This window comes from Eriocheir sinensis, chromosome 41 (assembly GCF_024679095.1).
Source record: "Eriocheir sinensis breed Jianghai 21 chromosome 41, ASM2467909v1, whole genome shotgun sequence".
Classification (NCBI taxonomy): Eukaryota; Metazoa; Arthropoda; class Malacostraca; order Decapoda; family Varunidae; genus Eriocheir; species Eriocheir sinensis.
In genome coordinates, this window is record NC_066549.1 from 11,326,403 (window position 1) to 11,344,491 (window position 18,089).

General features: G+C 39.9%; 1 protein-coding gene across 2 annotated transcripts; it reads right to left on the reverse strand.

The window, feature by feature from the left end:
* Nucleotides 1-1,150: 1,150 nt before the first annotated feature.
* LOC127009649 (uncharacterized) lies at nucleotides 1,151-16,575 on the reverse strand. Of its 2 annotated transcripts, XM_050882905.1 has the most exons (12): nucleotides 16,421-16,575; nucleotides 13,236-13,352; nucleotides 12,370-12,446; nucleotides 11,778-11,955; nucleotides 10,119-10,259; nucleotides 9,288-9,467; nucleotides 7,696-7,952; nucleotides 5,952-6,192; nucleotides 5,085-5,214; nucleotides 4,158-4,387; nucleotides 3,257-3,520; nucleotides 1,151-2,271 (listed from the first exon to the last, which is right to left on the reverse strand). In XM_050882905.1, exons 4-12 carry the CDS (start codon nucleotides 11,919-11,921, stop codon nucleotides 2,170-2,172), a joined length of 1,689 nt encoding a protein of 562 aa, XP_050738862.1. In that variant the 5' UTR covers nucleotides 11,922-11,955; nucleotides 12,370-12,446; nucleotides 13,236-13,352; nucleotides 16,421-16,575; the 3' UTR covers nucleotides 1,151-2,169. The 2 variants fall into 2 exon arrangements, with proteins under 2 accessions (XP_050738862.1, XP_050738861.1); XM_050882904.1 differs by lacking the exon at nucleotides 12,370-12,446.
* Nucleotides 16,576-18,089: the final 1,514 nt, after the last annotated feature.

Consider the following 18,089-nt stretch of genomic DNA (forward strand, 5'->3'; position numbering starts at 1 on the left):
ATCAGTGCTTTGAACAGACATTAAGATCCTCTTCAAAGCAGTCAAGTGTTATGATTACTGGCATTGCCTACAAAATTAATTGTAATTGGGATTAATCACATAATGATAATAATAATTGTTCTTGAAACTAAATTAATAATTATAAAATAAACACTTTAACAGACCTCATGCCTGCAGCAGGATGACACTGGTGATGAGGCTGCCGGTGACGAGGGTTCCGGCCTGAGGATGGCAAACCTGTCCATGGTGGGTCCTCATCAAAGAACACATCATTTTTGGTGAGTAAATGACTGAACGCTTAGGATAAATTTTCCTGTATTACTTGGTAATTCTTTACATGCATTAATTATTACTAACTGGCAAATTAATGCCAGCAAAATATGTTTAAAGCAGGCAATAATCTCAATTTCTTGTGCCCATGGTGTAGCACTTCTCCCTGTTCAAAACTCACCAGACAGTCATTAACAGATCCTCCCAAAACTTCTGCAATTTACAATCACCTTTACAATTTTCAAAAATAACTGGAGAACACACACATGCCACACACATTTCTGTCCCTAACTCCAGAGTTATTTATGTTATCCTCAAGCCTCACCAACCTTGCCTAGCCACAACTCTGAGCAACATTATTAATGCAACCCCATTCCTTTCTTTTCCTCCTGCCTAAATTACACACCTTTTTATACCTTCCTATAATGCATTTACAGCCTCATCGTCACATTCCTATTATGACTCTTTCAAATGAGTTTTGGTCATCTCCAACTCATCCATCTTCCATTTTTAAAAAAATCTCTTGCCTCACATTTATCAACCATACAATATTTTTTCTTCATTTTCTCAGTACATATTTTCCCATTTCAATATGGGGGTCGATATTTCTGACAGCTCTTCTTCACCCACTCCTGTCACCCATATAAACAACCTCCTCTGATGGCTGCTTTTCTCTCATTTCCTCCCCATCATAGTCCATCTATCTCTACTGAGTGCTCTTCCACTCCTTCTGCCCCGTACCTCCATCTCCATCACTTTTCCCTATATAATTTTTGTTTCAGTTTATCTCAAGTAAAGCTTCAATGTAATGAAGTTTAACTTGGTCTGTCTATTGTACTGGATGTAACCTTTTAACAGTAAAAGGTAAAGAAACAATCCATTAGATTTTAGTTTTATCACAAGAAGCTAGTAATTTTATCAACAATATCATGCTATGCCATAAATTCTAAGGGACAGCATTATACTTACAGCTTAATGCCTGAAATATCAATATGATACAGTATATCAATGTTGTACTTCTGCAATGAATAAAGGGGTCACTGAAGTTCATGCCAAACTGTGAGCTTGATAAGTCACATGTTGAATGCATGTTCATGATATTTGGAGTCACATACTTTACAGAACACTAAAATGAAATTAAAACATGACCTAGTTTGGAAAGAAAATATCAGTCACAAAGAACACTATCAATTAGCAGTACTTCTAAAACTCATAAGACTGTCAGCCTTAACATTAATGCCCTCAAATCCAAGCATCTTTACCATGCACATAATGAAACACAAAATGTTTAGATAAAGAAACAAGTGAAGCAAAATAGAAAATATGTAAATAGGTTTGCATATTTTGAGCTTCATATATAAGTACAATAATAAAAGGATAATTCCATAGTGACACAATATGACACAACTAGCAAACACGAGAAATTAAATAGCTATCTTTTTTTCCTAAACTATGAGTGAAACTTCATGCTCAACTTCCTTTATTCAGTTTACCAATTAAAACCTTTTTTGCATCAAACAACAGTGAATAAAAAAATATATGCATATTGTCATGAGATTTATAAAACTAAGCTATAAAAAACTCACACAAAATATTAAATGGGGTCACCTACTAGCTGCTAGTAAGAATATAAAAAAATTGCTCAAATTCTAAGCAGGGTTCTAGTCATCACAGAAAATTTTTCAAGAATCGTCACCACACAAAAAAAATGTACAAAACTTTTGCAATGTAACTGGAACCAGGAGTACTTTCCGACACAAACACTTAAAAAAACATTTGTATTTAAAGTCAGTTTCTATATTAATAGATATTCAGAAGCACTACAATGACAGACATCACAACAAACATCACAAATCACACAGCAGAAAGAGATGATGAGTCTAGTCACAGGTGGAATCATCAAGTGACTCCTGCAGCACCCAGCTTGGGGTCACTGAGAGGGCTGATGACGATATGAATCTTGAGGGAGTCGCAGGGCTCTTGTAAGTATCTTTTCCTTTCCTGACAACAGACAAATATCAATGGAATTAAAACACATGACATTAGCAACAAAAATGGTAAAATCCCATACTTAAATATGTATATCTCTACATCTTTACATCATTTCAGAAAATATACTTCTAGAATGTAGTCATGTTAGACCTTATAACCTAGTATCAAAATTATGTATCTGATAGTTTTGCACATCTCGGCTTGCTGTGGATAAATCCCTGACAACCACACCTTGAAAGGATATGAGGGGCAAGCCAGCCCAACTAAGAGCCAGTTCCACCCCTGAATAAATGGGAAGGGTTGCCTGTCAGGCAATAAAACTGCTGCTCAAACAAAACTGATGACAATAAAAGTCATCCAACGTCCAACCCCTTAAAAAGGGATCAATTGACATAAAAATGAAAATGATAATGATTATGTTTACAGATTTGAGTCCCCATGCAGATAACATTAACTGTAGGTAAAGCAAATGTGGATGACAGAGCTTTTAATGCATAACTTTAACCATGAGCCACAAAGAATAGTAAATTATATTAACTTAGAAATTTAAAAAGATAGAATTTCTAAGTAAAGGAGTGAAAAAAGGATGATAATTTTTAACTGGGTATGGTATGGCTAAATCAAAGATCTCTACTAAACTACTGCTGTCATATATGTTCTCTATCAAATTTCAAATCTCTTGGAAAACAAAAGAGAGGACCACAACTAGTGTGAAAGTGGTAATAAAATGTGTGTTCAAGCACCTACAATTGCATGTAATGGAGTAGATCAAAGTGATTAAATGTTGCAACACAAGAAGGTAGATGAGGTCAAAGCTCCCCCATAGGAAAGAGCTTCAACACTCCTTTTGCATTTTGACTAAAGGAAGACTCAAGAAGGTTTGAGCTGCCGAGGAATGCTTTGGGCTACTCTGCCGCAGATGGATGGTTTGCACATTTCATTACTATTCTTGCACTTGATATGTATATTTAAAAAAAAAAAACTTTATACTTACAGGAGGATTGTTCAAGTTGTCAAAGGGAAGAATGTCGTCCAGATTCAGTAAGTTGTCATCGGTAGAAAATATGTAGTTAGTAGATACCACATTAACTATATATTCAATCCCTTCTTGAACTGCAAAAACTAGAACTGCCACTCTCACTCTGGCATATTCCACATCCTTCGCTGTAACTGCCAGTCGGACTGTCCTTAATACAGCTTCAGGAACCTCAACTGTTCCTTGCCACACTATTAGGTAAAACTTTCTAAACCATACACCCTGAAAAATAACAGAATTAATGTTACACTGACTCTGTAAATCACTGGTTAGTTTATTAAAATATAAAATAACTAATAGGACACACCCACACACACACAAACAATACCCCCCACCCACACACACACACCCGCACACACACACACTCAAATACATACACACACGCACACACGCGCATGCACACACCAACGCATGCATATATAATTCCTGTGAATAAAGGCCCATGTGGTAGGCACCTGACTTATGTAAACACAGAATAATGGTTAAATTGTTATTTTTCTGATGATTAAGGCTCATATGTACTGGGATTCCACCTACAGATCAAGAAGACATTGCATATTTGACAAATGTGTGAAATTTCATTCCTTGTATTGAATTCACATTATATTGAAAATGGATGAAGCAACAGGAAATCAAAGCCTTGAATGAAAATGTTGATGTCTGTTTATAATGTATTAAGGTTTCAACTAAAGTGCAAAGAGAAATAATAAAAACAAACAGGTCATGAAACTTACTGATGTTAATACATAACAACTAAAGACAATATAATTATTTTAACATATACTTGGACTAAAGAAAGAATGAAGAGGAGATTAACCTCTTTTCTTTATCTTAGAATTTACGAATAAAGAAAAATTACCTTAGGATAAAGTTCAACTATCCATTCTAGTTGAGAATCACAGTCCAGCTCTGAGGCAGAAGCTGGAGTAGAGAACACCAAAGTGCGAGTGTGATAGGCTGGAAGGCCAGGCAAGTTATCCACAGTGAGGCTGGCACTCCACTGTTCCGCTGTGTACAGCCGCGGGGTGAACAAGAGGCGGTTGGATGGTTCAGGATCCCTTATTATTTCTCTCACACGCTCCCACTGGCCTGAAAGTGTTTTAATTGAAAATCACAATTACATCACAATGTAAAAACTAAATAATAATATAATAATGTAATAAAAGGAAGAGCATTATCCCAAAAACTGGTCTTTGGTGTCATCACGTTCTGAAATAGCTTCTTTATGGGGAGAAAAGTGGTTGTAGTCAACTCCTTGGCCTCATGGTTACGACACTGCCACTGTACATTTATTCCACATATCAATCTTCTATGCGTTATATATTCAATTTCATCTTATGAGTAAGATTTTCAGACAGAATACATAAAAAGAGAAAATAATAAAGCTTATAAAAAATCCCATGGAACACAAAATTTCCTTTAGTTCAAACACTTATTCCCTATTCATTAACTCATATTTAGTTGAGATAACACTTCTAGGTTAGGCTACTAGTGTCCAACAAGACAGAAGATGCAAACCCATTGTAGTAGCTTCTGAAATGTGATGACACACACTAAATCTTCTTCAACCTCCCCATCATAAGAAATATCACCTTGGAATGGGAGACTAATAAAGAGTAAAAGTAAATACATAATTCTGGAGATGTCCTCAGTGTGTTGTAACATAACAATACTCTCACCAGTAAGATAAAAAGGATGTTAAATATGTTGTGAAAGTATATTATACAATATAAATTAATGGTCTATTTGGCTGTATCGAAAATAACTGAAATGCTGTCTTAAGTACCTGAGTGAAATGACATTCCGATGGCCATGCGTGTGACAAAGAATTCTTTGTACTTGATGGTCAGTGGCACCAGCAACAGTTCAGCCAACTGCCTCGGGGTCATCATTGGGAATCGGACGAACTTCATCACCTGATGGGTTAACAATGAAAAAATAGCAATCATGAGTGTGTAGTCCAATAGAAAGTGTGAAGAAGGATATGGCTCCTATGTGAAAAAATGTCAGAGTTAGTAGTGGGTATTACTATGCAGCATTTTCTTACACAACAAACATAGTGCAAAACATTAAACTCATAATTTTTTTTTTTATGCACTTTATTATCTATGCCAAGCCAGGTGACAAATTGTTAAAATTATACCTTCTACTCATTGCATGCCCCTACTGGCCTGTACCCATTCAAGGGTACAGCTGCAGTTCATCAGCTCTACCTTTTCTCATCACAATCTTCTGCATCATCCACTCAAGAATTCAGCTCTAAATATTTCTCAGTTTGAATACCTACCAGTGGGGTGGTACTCCATTTGCACCTGACACATCAATTCTTCATACAAACTGAAGATTTTTCTACAATTAAAATTTCTATTTTCAGATATCTTTTACTATTGAGAACACTATTTGGTTTTATCAATAACAGAAAAATGATTTTCTAAAAGATGTAAAGCAATGGAGAAACCAACAGGATTTACTGTTCCATCACATACTAATGGTACCCTTATGATGTCAATGTGATATAGGGAAATACCAACTTTAAAATTCTATATCGTCATTATACAGAAATGAAGAAAATGTTAGTATTCACCTGACCACTAAGCTTGTGATAAAACAACTGCTACCACATGGCACCTGAGTTCATCAAACAAAAACTTACCTCATACGTAAGCCATTCCATGCGGTCACCATAGTCAAAGGAGCTTGTGGTGGAGTCTCGCCTAAGATGGAGTCTGCAACAAGCTGCGGTGATGGAGGGTGGGGTGAGAGGAAAACAGTGGACTGCAGAGCTGGTGCCAGGAGTGTGGGAGCCATGATTTGTGGGTGGCTCCCCTGGGGTCTGTACAGGTGTTGGGCTCAGGATTTTTTCTGCCTGCTGATGGAGCCATGATACAACAATGCTGAAACAAAGACGTCATGTTTCTAAATTTGTCATGTAACAAAATCAAACAGATTTCCTTAACCCCTAAAGGACGAGTGACCCACAGGCAGAAATATTTGTGGGTTTCGTAAAAGGACGAATGTCCCGCATGCGGACCCCTCCATTTTCTTTTCTATTCCTTGTTTCCTCATGACCTTCGCTATTGTTTTTCATCTGAATATACTAATCAACAACCTTATGCCTAAATACTCGCATACATAGGTCTAGACTCTAGAGGTTCATTCACACAGCTAGTTTTGATGGATAAAGGACACGCTCTTGGATATATCAAGTGAGTTTGCCGTGTCCAGTAACAGTGAATGAGGTGCGAACGACCCACATCTCTCATCGTCAGAGTCTGACCTTTCTGACGATGGTACTTTGCCTCCGGGATTCACTTCAATCCCCATCAAGCCATGAGGCCCTCATCCACCTGCCCCAGCTGCCTTGCCCATTCATAAATTGTCTGACTCAGATAATGACAAAACCCCAGTACGTAGGACTCATCGCACCACCTTAAAATCAGGTGCTAAAAGCTGTGGAAAGTTCTAAAGCCACTGAAGTATGTATGGGCACAACCCACCATATCATGCCACTTCTGACCTGCCTTGATGTTGGTACAATTTGATTTTTTCATAAAATTTTACAATTTTGCATTTGTCTCTTAGATATCTACAACTTTTGTTCTATGAATATTTTTGTCCGATGAATATGAAAATTCAACTTATTTTCAGTTTATCATAATTTGCAGAGTAATTACAAGAATAATTTATAAAACATTTATATCATTAGAACCGGCTTGAAATGCTGTAAATGTTTAATAAATGAGGTTTTACAAGAAATGTACTTGAAAGACAGCTGTTTTTTACGTTCTCTGGAGACAACTCTTAGATTTTTTGCGTCCATTAGGGGTTGAGCTATTCTGAATGTCGTCATGTTCCAGCTCCTAACAAAAGTATATCAAGGGTAACAATAACAGGAAACAAAAAAGCCTGATATTTGCTTCTGACATTAAATAGCAATAATTTAACAAACTAAAACACATTGTACCACCATTAATCTCAATATTTTCAATTTAATGTGCAAACCTTTCAGTTCCTTTTATTCAAGTGTTCATGATAAGGCAGGCAAGGTATCTTATATATCCTGTTTTAAATAAGTTATATGACATTTACTCTTCAATGAACGGAACATCCAGATCCTACATTCCAGAAATAAGGTATCTATTTCCCTTATCCATGAGTCAAATACTACTGAAACCTGTTGTCATAATGCACAAAATACACACAACATACAATTCCAAAGCTTGCATGGGTTATACTCATGAAAGTTGCCATAGTTAGTTAATCATTTCTTATCAACCTTTTGTCACTTCAAAGAAAGATATAGAAGGAAAAATGGATAATGCAATTAAAGAACTCAAACAGTGAAGCACCATATTCATGAGGAAAGTCCCTCTATAAAGTTTGCCTTCATTACTCACTTGTAGAGAGTCATTTCATCATGAACCACAACATCATGCTCTGCCAGCACTGTGGTCAGCAGGTCCAAGTCGCAGGAGGCAAAGTCTTCATGTGTAGCCACCTGCTCCAGATTCCACTTAAAATGATTTAAGCACACCGAGGAGATATCTGAATGGCCACAGGTGAGGGTGTACTGAAGCCATGCTATCAAGTAGTTTTGTTGTGATGCTGACACAATGTTCATTTTCATGTACTTCACACACGTCTCAATAAGATCCTGAAATCGTGACATAGTATAACTGACACAGAATAGGAGTCCCAAAATAAATGTAAACACCATTAGTGAATAAACCAATACAAGAGTGAATACCTGGTGAAAACTTGGAAACTGCTGAAAAGTCCAACAAAATCTTCATTCTAATATCTTATCTGTCTGACTGATTGAAATGAAAGTGTTTTATAAAGCTGAATGAATAGGTTGCATCCTATTCTTTCCTGGTAGCCACTTTTTGCTAGACTGCTAAAATACCAATGACAAACACCATCATACATTTATTGACTAAGAGAGAAAATGAAGTGCCAAAGTAGACACTAAAAATAAACTGAGTAAGTCAATAAGAAGGAAAACCTCTTCAAAAAATGTGTCTACAGATAAAGTACGGCTGTGATGTGGGCCGTGTAATGTAGTAAAAGTATACATGAGTAGCAAGGCGTTTTTTGAGTTTAGCTGTTATTGAGGTTCGAAGGTTCTGTGGTTGTATTTAGACGGCTTTGTTTAACTCAGTAGCAGCGAGGATCATGTTTCTTAATGGTCCCTCTAAGCGAGAAAAATGAGAAAAAATCATCACTCACACAAACCATTTCATAATATATATCAAAGCATTTGTGATCAGATTATGTATCATCTATTTTGGGGGGTTTAGAACATGGCACAAATTTGGCCCGTCGCTACTACACAGTAAAGCCACAAATTTGGCCCGTCGCTGCTACCAGGTTAATCCACCTCCTGCTGCTCCATGATGCTGGGCGTCTGTGTGAGCATGGGGATAGGCTTAGGCATCATTTTTGTCCCTCAGTAGTTGTTGTTGTGATCGTGTGGCTATGGTTGGCCACATGCTTTTGTAATTTTGTTACTCTTTACAGAGCAGTTCCTTCTTCCAACTGTCATATAACTAAGTAGTTGAGGGTCTCTGACACACCTCAGGACCTGGCCTCTGGTTTTCATGTTGCTTGTGGGAGACTGGTTGGAGGTAAAATTATCATGACAGCTCATGAACAGAAGGCGAAAGATGTTGGCTTGATCTACAATCTCACCCACTTTAGGATTAAGTTGGGGCCCTACGGAGGAACGTTGCACTTTATCCAGCTCCAATTATCCAGAATTCACAAACATTCACCTCAACTAATCTATCAGCTTTTAGCTTTGACTCTCAGACTGTGTGACTCTCGACTCTGGTCCTACGGGCTATATTTGGTAGTGTTAATAAGCGGTGTGATTTTTTACAAAGCAGGCTACCAACTAATAAAGGAATTGACACAATCATTGATGACTGACCACTGAAACACTAAGTCAGCTCCCTATATAATCTCAGCATTAACTTCAAGAACTTACCTTAACATTATATTTATCAGCTAGAGCTAAAATTGGGAGGACGGTGGCATGTGACACCTTTAGACGACCTGTGTAGAGATAGCGCAAGAAAAGCTCAAAAACTTCCACACATTCTGCAGCCTCTTGCAGCACGATGCGCTGCTCTCGGCTCTCATTCCACCGGGGATTCATCAGCATCACCTTAAAAGAGGAAAGACACAATATTCACCTCTTTAGCAGGACTCTTCACACATAAATTAGCTACTTTTAGCTTTGTTCTGACGATGGTTTTAATCATGGCAAAACCAGGGGAAATGTGCAATGTCCCATCGTCGCTCACAAAAAGTTTGAAACCAAGCTGTGGGTTTCAAACTGATGGGAAAGGTTTGACTTTGAACCATAATATTCAATCTTATTCCCTTAGTTCTCAAAATTACATAAAAATACACAAAGATATAAGGAAACTACAAGAGGCCAGATGGCCTACGCATGGCAAATCCTGAAGACGGGTCATTCACCAAATTCCTTTCCGACCCATAAATACATCTAACCAACATTTAAAGCTTTCAACTGTGTCTGCCTCAACCTGTTCATTCTGTTCAGTTTGTTTCACTATCCACCACCAGTTCTTGCCTATTTCCTTCTTAATCTTGAATTTATCCAGCTTATAGCCATTACCGAGTGTTCTCACATCAACTACATAAGTACTTCATCTCAATCTCCCTTGTTACTTCCTATAACCCATTTAAAAACTTAATTAAATCCCCACACACTCTATATCTTTCCAAGGAATGGAATAAACAAACTAAAGGCCAAACATCAATGCATTAGAAAATGGCATTCACCCTTTACCTGGAAGACATCAGAGGAGGCACAGAGAATGAGGCGGTGGGCAGGAAACTCTCTTGGGCCCACAACCAACACTATGTCACTCATCAATCGCTCAGCATAAAGTCCAGCAATCTTCTCCAAGACACTCCCAGAATTGTCTATCTGAAAAGAATAAAAACCGATCAGCCACGTCCTATTAAATGATGCTCTGTAACGTTCAGCAGATTTTACTAAGAGAAACAAGTGAACATTTTGAGATAAAAGTGGGCTTGAGGCAGGGGTGTGTCATGTCACCATGGTTGTTCAATATTTATATGGATGGTGTTATGAGAGAAATGAAGGGCAAAGTTGGGGAAGTTGGAGTAAAAATGTACGCTGAGAGAAGGAAGTGGGTGCTGAATTCAATTTTATTTGCTGATGACACAGTGCTCATTGCAGAAAATGAAAGTGACTTACAAAATTTGATCAGTGTTGTTGATAGTGTATGTAAAAGGAGAAAGCTGAAAGTAAATGTCAACAAAAGTAAAGTGATGGTTTGTGAGTGGAGTAGAAGTGAGGTCGTGGATTTTGTATGCCCATATAGAGTGGGAATTGAATGTGAAAAAGAATGCAAAATAATTTTGAATGGTGAAGAAATGAAGGAGGTTAATGAGTTTAAGTACCTTGGATCAGTTATGTGTAAGCATGGTGGTACAGAAGGAGACAAGAGAAAGGGCATTGCAAGGAAGAAAGGTGGTAGGGTCTTTGGGATGAATCATGAATGGCAGAAATGTGAGCATGGAGGAATTTGAGAAATACAGTAATAGTACCAACCCTCAAATATGCAAGCAAAACATGGGCCTGGAATGAAAGTCAGAGGTCTAGAGTGCAGGCAGTGGAAATGAGTTATTTGAGGAGTGCATGTGGTGTAAGTAGAATGGATGGAATGAGTAATGAAAGTGTGTATGAACGTTTTGGAATGTGTCACGGGGGTGAAGGGAAGAAGTGTGGAGTGGTGGAAGAAGTGAAGCGACAGACTTTAAAGTGGTTTGGCCACATGGAGCGAATGGAGGAAAGTAAGATGACCAGGAGGGTGTATGTGAGTGAGCTAGAGGGAGGGAATGTTAGAGGATGACCTCCAGTGAAATGGAGAGATAGGGTGCAGGAGTATGTCAGGGAGAGGGGTGAAAGATCCTTGAGAAACTTTGAGCAGGCAAGGAGGAAGTGTCTGGATAGAGAGAGATGGAAACTCTTCTGCCGTGGCCATCCCCTGGTGGGAGCTCCTAGGAGCAGGCGTCAAAGACAAATGAATGAATGAGAAACTTATGACTTTCATTCACACCATTTATCGATCTTTCATACTTCCTAGTAGTCTAATTTTAACAAACAGGTATTTCACTGATCCACTAAGTGACTTGGTTCACAAAGCACTCAACAGTATCTCACACCTCAACAGTATCTCACACCTGGCAGCACTCTAATGACTCCAAATTTGCTGAAACCTTCCTTTTTGTTTTGGTGAATTTAAATTAACATGCATCAGTGCTTTCAATATTTCCAAAGTATATAACTATTCATACTCATTAAACTACATTCTTTCCTCTTGCTATTTTTTCTGTGAATCCAGACTCTTTGGTAAGAAAATAAAGCACATTCTATATAGAAACATGCAAATGAAACAGGAACAGGATAAATATTTACTTGACACTGAGCTGCATTGAATGAGTGCATGGGGTTTGTGCCTCCCTGACTGCTGCTTTTGGAGTCAGCTTTCCTGGATGGAGAGTTGCGGCCCTGTTCTTCATCATCATTTGCACCAAACATGTTTGAGAGGCGAGCAAACATGGCACTCTCTAAAAAGTTGAAGTTATCCAATTATCTGAAATTTAAGGACAAATCATTTAATAAAGATATAAATCTGTGAGTACCTTAGTGTAACTGCAATCACGACCATGCATCATGAATGCAAAAGTTTTGGTATGGTTGTTAATTTAACTATCTATCTACAAGTATACCACCAATTTACTGATAACTGATGATCCAGCATCTCCTTTAGTCCAAAATAATTAACGAGAGAGAGCTTAAAATTTCCATGACCGCCAAACAAGTTCACTTCGCAACCAGGGATGGTGCTGTGTATAGCCCGGCTACTTGGACTGTTCACACAGCATAGGTAACTTGGTATTTCAGTGTGTTTGCCATGTGATGTTGCTAGCAGTCTTATGATGTTTTAGACACTAAAGATGAATGATCAGTGGGTAAGAGGTCTGTTCATGGATTATTATTACATCACCTGAGAGTAAAGGTGGGTGCATACTCTACAGCTGAGCGTGGCTGCGGTGCTCATCTCCGAACCGTTGGCCTTTGAGCCTGTGGTAGGTACAAAGCAATTACCCCGAGACACAGGCCAATGTGAAATCTGGTATTGCCACAGTTTACCTTCCCTAGGTTTCCCCAGGTACCCACTTATCGACCAGCCCAAAAGGGAGGATGAACAGCTGGGTGAGCTGCATAATGACTGTCCGGGCCAGGATTCAAACTTGGGCCTGCAGAGTCGTAACCAGGCACGTCAACCACTGCTCCATGGAGGCAGGGTCCAATAACACTGTTAATATGGCAAAGCTTTGGAACCAAGTGAGTCAGTAGTAAATTGGTGGTTTACCTGCACATATATCTGATGGCCTGTTTTAACAGAAAATACCTGAAGTAAGGGTGGCTATGGTAAAAAAAGTCTTGATGTTGGTAGTAATGCCATAAATAAGAATAAACAGCTACAGGGGGGCTTTGACCCCCTCACCCCTCCTTAGGATCAATAAAAGGCAACCAAAAATATATATCCAGCCTCCAAAGGGAGGGGAGGAAGGGGTTCAGCTCTGGTTGACCTCTGGTTGTGTTTGCACATTTCATCCCTTTAGGCTATGCCACTTCCTGTGGCATGCATGTTAGCACAAACATATCATCGTTATTTTCACACCTGTTTTGGTCCAGATGTTGTTTTCCACAGTTTTACAAAATATTTGGAGGTTAGTCAAAGACATCTATGATAATACAACAGTAGTTCGTAAGGTAGGAAACAAGGTATGGAAACATTAATAAAACCAATCTTAACCCCCAAGGTAACTATAGCAAAGCTGAGAGAAAAGAATTAATGCTACAAACCTTAATATCTATACTGTGCTGCTCCCTGGAAGGTTTGGGTGCTACATGAAAACCCATACAGAGGACCTTGCAGGGTAGTGTCCATACTTCACAAATACAACAGAGCTGCCAACACAGCTGAAAATAACCATATGATGTTAGTAAACAATTGCATTCAAAAGTAAAATAGCTACATGTTATACAATTAAGAATTAATGATAAGTATGTATTGCAAGTGACATTAAACCCTAAATATTTCTTCAGTCATATGTACAACAACTATTTTCAAAAAAGGCATATCCATTCTGTTCCATAAAAGCTTTTAATGTAATGGATTGTCTGAAGTAAAGTGATTCTTTCTCAACCTTTTGCCTCAGTCTCAACGCTGCACCCATTTTAGATTATGACGAGAGGAAAGGAAGATAAAAAAAAAAGTGGAAGATATATTTGTGAGTCTAGTATTTTGCATGAACTAAAGGTACGAATGTTGTAAGTACTTAATTCTCAAGGTAATTTAGAAGCATCGCATACCTCACTTTTGATTATGATGAGAGGAAATGAAGATAAAAAGAGAAACAGTGGAAGAGTTTCAGGGTTAAGGGAAAAGCTAAGATTCCTTCATGAGTTACAATATACTGGTACAAATCTAACCAAGCTTATTGTGAATGTCCATTAATTTCATAACACAAATACTATTCAAATATTTTTTCCTTTCTCAAGTGGAGGAATAATCATATTAAATCACAATGCAAGGCAACTCTATGGCAGCAATTGTGCATCACAGTTGACAGAAGAATGTCACACCTATGTAAAAAATAATGACATGGTTATGACAAAAATTATTATGTATCTGAATTAGATATAGCAAAATAATATAAACTCAACTGTCAAATGTGCTTGACTACCACAGCACTATAAGCCAGCAGTGTTAAGTAATGAGTCTCCCTCCTAACATGACCAGATTTTTCAGTATTTATTTCCTTAACTGCTGCTTCATATTACTGGTGTTTTTTCTTCCATTTAATAATATTTTTTAGTTCATTTAAGTGTTCTGAGGCATCATTTGTTGTGCAAATAAATAATAATATGACCAATGCCCACTGTGACGAAATGTGGAAACACATGAGTGGTTGAGGGAGGTCAAGCCCCACCATTACGAGGTTCATGTAGCTATATATTCACCTGTCTCTTAGTGACCCTAAGGGGGTTCAGGGGTGTGAGACCCCATCAGTAAGTGCATGAATACTCCTATTACGTTTTGACTATGGTGAGTCATGGGGTTTGGATGCTGCAGGTCACTTTGAGCTATTTCACCGCCTACGGCCGTGCAGGTTAGCACACACATTCCATGGCTATTTTTACACTTGTTTTCATCTTTACATTATTTCCAATGGTTTTTTTAAAGGTTTTGTAGGTTAGTAGATAATATATTTGATAACAGAAGAGCATTTATTGTAAGAAACAAGATGTTTATGCATTTTTAATAACTACCAATCTTCACCCAGTTGTCCATTGAAATTGCTATTATTCATCTCTACAACAAATGAAGCCTCAAAACACTCAAATAAACTATGAAATGGAAGAAAAAACACAAAAAATAGGAAGCAGTAATAAAGGAAATATTTACAGATTTTTCAACCAACAGCCCTATGTAACCTGGCAGCAAAGGAGTGCCTTGTTATGGTGGCAATCAGGGCCACTCTGGAGGAAGGGCTGCAAAGAATATCAAGGCTAATGGACCAGCCAACCATGGGTTACTGATTAATTGTACTTACAATATATACCGTACCCAAACTTTGTGAATGAAAACTAAGGTGAAGAGGTTTGGTGAGGAACAAGTCCTGAAAAACAGGCATGTATTTTTTCTGGAGAGGTGAACTCAGGAGTACAGCTTTTAGAGCTACTATGTATTTTATGACCAAGTCTGGGTTCAACTTTCTTTCACCTCTCTACTGTTTCTATTGGTAAAAACAGGTGTGAAAATGGAAATATAATATACAATATAATATTCCCCTGCAGATGATTTCTAGAATTATGCTACATTGTTGTTGTTTTTTTCATCGCAGCCTATTCACCATCAGGCTTTTCCACTGGTGGGGGCCTCATGGTCGGCCCAGCCTGTTGTGGTGCAGGCGAGTGTTTATAGTGGCGCCATCTTGTTTTTACAAGAAGTGCCTCCCGTCAGCAAAGCGCCAACCCTCATTCTCCAGTATTCTCGGTCCCTGAGGCAGACAGTGCACGAGGAGGCCCAGGGGAAGCAGAGCCTGTCTCTTGCAGCCCTGTGCTAGTCACCATGTGGTGCTTCATTCATCTTCCTAGTACTCATTACACTCAGTGACGACTCTAATTATAAATCACCGCTAGGAGGTAATTACATGGTTTGTGCAGCAGTGCCGTGGACTGGCGCATTCACTTAATTAGTGATTTCTTAAGAGGCAAGGGAGCTAGTGCTCATAAGGGGATGCCTCTTCTCTTAAGGTTGTCAACGTGCAGGTCATAGTTATTTTTAAAAGCATTTATGCTGCCACTATTGATGACCCTATCTGGCAGTTTATTCCAGGTATTCACAACTCTGGAGGAGAAAAACAAATTCCTTTCATGTGTATGGTGCCTTGATTATAGCAGCATCAGTGTGTGGCCTCTGGTCCGTAGGTGTGTGTGCCTGGGGGTGAGTTTCAGGAAGTCTTCATTCTCCCCTACCTTGTTGAGAATTTTAAAGACCTCAATCATGTCTCCCCTGATTCTTCTATCCTCCAGTGTGGAGTCTGTCCTGATAAGGCAGGTGAGCCAATGTAGGCAGCAGTTTGCTGGCCCTCCTCTGCACCCTCTCCAGCTTACCAATGTCCTGTCTGGTGTGGGGGGGCCCAGGCCTGGATGGCAAACTCGGTGCGGGGGCGCACAAGGGACTTGTAGGTATAGCTGTGGCAGCATCTCTTCGTCCAGGCAGGCGAAGGTTCCTTTAATTTTGCCCAGCATCGAGTTGGCAGAGGCTGCTGCTCTGATCACCTGTGCAGAGGGCTTGAGGCCAGGGGTCACCAGGACTCCCAGGTCTTCTCGGTGGGTGGGTGTCAGGGGGTGGCTCCCGTGATGTACTGGTGCCAGCGTTTCCACTCCCTCACTGTTACTACGGGGTGTCCCTTCCCTACAGCATATAGTGTCTAATCTTAATAACTCCCTTCCCTAGCAGGAGTCAGGCCTTCACTCACCAGTGAGCGCCGAGGCGTTGCTGCGGGCCTGCCAGCGCCGCCGTGCCGTGGTCACTGTGTTGTTTACCCTCCCACAGCAGGTCTTGAGCTTGAGAGTAATCTTGACGTTACAAGTGACGAGATTTCTCACAGGTCTGGCCTTTGTAACTGCAGCTCCAGTTGATTGATTGATTGATAGTTTATTGTTGCAGGTAAACAACAAGGGAGAAGGGAGGAACATGCCATCCCAACCCCCAGGCAGGACAGAGTGTGATTATACAACTATTAATACATGTGTAGGGAGCACCATGAAATTAAAAAGACACAATGGCAGGAAGGAAAGCACAACAAGGGAGGGGGCGGCACCTCCCCCTGGACAATAAGACAATAAAATGTGGGGATGGAGAACATTGCCCAAGCCCTAGATGGGAATGAATACAGAGATAGAGTAATACTAGTCCTTAAAGTAAAATACTGCAGAGATCACACCCTTGTATAGCACGGCAGTAGTTCAGGCTGCCACACACGGCATCACCACCTTGGTGCAAACTGAGGGTGTTCTTTGAGGATAGCAGGGAGGACATCATGGTTCAGGAGCCAACAAATTGTCTGGGGCAGGTCAAGGCAGTCCCGTGGCTTAACCTGAGCAATGAGAGGTCATTCCATGACATAGTGATGCAGTGTGTGGCCCCTCGGCCTGGCACAGAGCGTGCAGCAGACACCAGGGGAGTTACTAACCTCCCAGTAGTACCTATAGCCTAGCCTAAGGCGCATTGCTACCACATCCTGAGGGGCACTGTGTCGCCCATAGGGGTAAACACAGCGCTGGGAGACACTAACATAGTGGAGGCTGCTGGCGCTGCCATTGTCACAGCAGTGTCTGAGTTGGGTAGCAATGCTATCATGTGAATAATGCCTAAGTCTATTCTTAACATAGCTAAGCGTATAGTCAGTGCCAGGGTCCACTGTGTCATCCTGAAGGGCTCGTCGAGCAAGGCAGTCTGCCTTCTCATTGAGCTGGATGCCCACATGAGAGGGCACCCAGGTGAAGTGGACCGTGGCACCTGCGGCCTCAAGGGCACGGACGGCAGTCAGGCACTTAGCTACAAGATCACAGTCGGCACAGTTAAAAAAAAGAAATAAACCTTAAAAGAAGACAGTATTCAGCATAAAGAAATATTATTTTGCCTACATCTTGCCTGCCTCATATTTTCCAATAACTCTTTCACTGCCTCAGGAGAACGCCAGTCCTCGTCAAGTCGACAGACCGACTTGATCGGCTCGACTGACGTACGTCAGCCGATTGAGTCGGTCTGTCGGAACAACCCCTTCTGACGGACTCATTAATTAATAGCCCCCCTCAGACAATCGACAAACCACCTCTGTAGGGCTCTTCCATATCCCAGTCAGTCAACGTGGTGACAAAACAACAACAAGCCCCACTCGAGTCTCCAAGCCCCCAAAGGCAGCACCGGTCCACTCTCTTCCATTACCCTCTACAGACACATTCATTTCACATCCGATCTCAGTCAGAAACAGCCGCATCATTTTCGTTCTCTCGCTGTACGTTATACCTTTCACGAATTACAACATGTTTCGTAGTCCACCAAATCGTAATACCGCAAGTAACACCACCTCTATTACTAAACCAAAAGATAATCTAAAAGTCCTAATTTAAGTTTCAATGCGC